This window comes from Mesitornis unicolor, unplaced genomic scaffold, assembly GCF_000695765.1.
Source record: "Mesitornis unicolor isolate BGI_N332 unplaced genomic scaffold, ASM69576v1 scaffold36746, whole genome shotgun sequence".
NCBI classification, from domain to species: domain Eukaryota; kingdom Metazoa; phylum Chordata; class Aves; order Mesitornithiformes; family Mesitornithidae; genus Mesitornis; species Mesitornis unicolor.
In genome coordinates this window covers 1,135-3,660 of record NW_010193717.1, presented here as the reverse complement: position 1 = coordinate 3,660, position 2,526 = coordinate 1,135, and the positions used below count along the sequence as shown (strand labels likewise).

General features: G+C 36.6%; 1 protein-coding gene across 1 annotated transcript in view; it reads right to left on the bottom strand.

Annotated features, from left to right (window-relative positions):
- The window catches only part of LOC104543050 (amine sulfotransferase-like), a gene marked incomplete at its 5' end in the record, with an annotated part of 3,153 nt that extends 939 nt beyond the window's left edge, over positions 1–2,214 (bottom strand). Inside the window, 2 exons of the mRNA XM_010187549.1 lie at positions 866–1,052; positions 2,120–2,214. Coding sequence (XP_010185851.1) covers positions 866–1,052; positions 2,120–2,214 — 282 coding nt within the window. The remainder of the gene's footprint in view (positions 1–865; positions 1,053–2,119) is intronic.
- Between the last annotated feature and the right edge of the window lie 312 nt (positions 2,215–2,526).

The following is a 2,526-nucleotide window of genomic DNA, read 5'->3' as shown; positions in this document are numbered from 1 at the left end:
AAAGAGAGTCTGAAGAATAACATATTTTGGCATTTGCTTCATTGGCAAAAATATTCTGAATTATTGAAATGTACTGTTTCCCTATTTATTAATTGAAAGGACTCTTAGTTTGAAACTATCAATTGCTGTTCAAAAATTAATTAAGTAAATATAATCAAAATCCATCTAAACATGATGGTTTTGATTTACTTATTACCCAAATCCAAGGAAGCTTCTGAAGTGTCAGGAGCAGGAAAACAGCTCCTGCAGGTATTTTGATGTCGCAACTGAGCTAAGCACTGTTGAAGATTTTACCACCAATTTCAGATTGGCCAAGGTCTGAAGGCTACCTATGAGGTCTATCGAGTGATTGAGTCATCCATTCTTACCTTGTTGTCATTGTCAGCATATATTCCTTTTTCAGGAACATTTCAATAACTTAACAGGTGGTACGGAGGATAAAGGCTACAGGCAGTCTCCTTCGGGAAGAACATGTCTCGTTCTTTCTCATTCTAGTAAACTAAGTGACCTTGGCAAGTGATATCACAGGGGACATGTAAAAGAATCAGGTAGTCAACTTTTAGATAAAAAAAAGACAGATAAGGAGTAATGCTTCGTGAACCTTTCCTTTTTGCTAAAAAGCACCCCTGGAGCAATATTAGTCAGACTGTTGTTCGGATTCCACCATGCTTCTCTAGTATAAGTCTGCATGTGCAACCAGAGAACTTAGGAAAAAAGGTTATTTTTAACATGGGTTCAAATGGAAAGATCCTGTCAGTCCCATGGCTGACCCAAAGTGTCATTACAGTCTTGAAAGACCTGGATTGTGGCCTCTGCCTGGATTCCTACTTCTTCTGCCGTGCTAAGCCCAGCCCAAGGAACTTACCTTTTCGGAAAATCAGCCTTCTGTTGGATGTTAGTGCACAAACAGTGTGATTGGGATCACTGTTCTCCTTTTCTGTGTCACTTTTCATCTCTGAGAACGAGGACTTCTTGCAGATGTCTTGGATGTCATTGTCACTGACGTTTAAACCCAGGAACAAACTGATTTCCATTACAATCTTAGAGAGATCCTGAGGTACAAGAAAAAGAAAGCTTTTATGTTTCTGGACTGGTTATCAGACTTTTAGTTGATATGAAAATTATCCTTTTTATTACATGGCAAGTTTATCATGCTTTCATTTGCTTTCAAACAGAGCTAAACATGTCATTGAACTGTGTAGTTGACAGTTACAGTAAACCTGATTCCCCTCTTACCCGTACTCACAGAAATGACTAAATACTGAGTATGTGATCAAATACAGTTACACTGCCAATTTTACTCCCAGTTCAGGTAAAGCATTCTCCTCTCTCTCAGAATTATTGTACTAGAAATAGAGAAATACTGAAAGCTCAGCTTCAGTGTAATTGGCTTATTTCATTGGAGGTGCTATATCTAGAGAGGCAACAAGTGACTCAGGATCCAAAATGGTTTGTTTATATTCCTCATACTGGATTTATTTACTTGTTTGTCTGTTTGTTTCAAAAAATGAACAAAACTACTTGAATGGAAACACTAGAAAGTGTTTTCTGTTCACCCAAAAATGTGTTCTCTGACAGCTAAGGTATGTTGGTATTTGAGGGGTTTTTTTAAGAATAGCAAAGTAGTTTTTGCGTAATAATTTCTTTTCATCAAAACTTTTTCCTACCCCTCCAGCCTCTAATATTCTTGTTTATTGGGAGCACAAGTACCACTGACCATGAGTACTTCTGTTGTCTTATGTCACTTTTTGAAAATTTCATCTGAAGTATTAGACATAGCAAGTTAATGTGTGGCCCTCAACAGATATCCTTGGTTCGTCTTTCCATAGGATCAAGAATGAGGAACCTAAAATTCTGTAGCCTGGGGAAAATCACGTAAAATTTTTCCCACTCCTGGATCTATGAAATGCAACTCTCACAGGATTTGATATTTATATAGCTTGTGAAGTCCGAATTAGTTCACTAACATAAAGTTCTATGCAAATATAAAATACGCTCAAAGACATAGATTCACATTTTCCTTCTTTCTCCTTTTTCATTATAATTTCGTCTTTGGTATTTTAATAATGTTAATTTATACAATAATGCATTCTGAAATAAGAGCAGAGAGCATATTTACCTTCTTCATATCTTCATAGAACAAAAACAGGATGTTTTTGTCATTTTTGTGTTCTTCCCAGCTTAGGAAATGATCAAACCAGGATCCGCAGACAACTGAAAAGAAACCCATGCAAAAGACATTTGTAAAAACTTTATTAATCAATTACTCTGATGGTACCACATGCATTTACGGGAATGATTCCTTCATAATATGTACCCTGTATTCCTCTAAAACAGATGAAATTCTTTTTGTGGCTCAAACTTACAACCAAAAGAGGTTACTATTCTTGTTGGAATTTGTTTTTGTGTCAGAGATGCAAATACTGTCCTGCGATACGATTCTGCAGTGGAAACAGGCTCCAGATCTAAGGAAAGGTAAGTAATGAAGGAAGATGTATTGGCGTAACAAGATCTGAGCATCTTGAC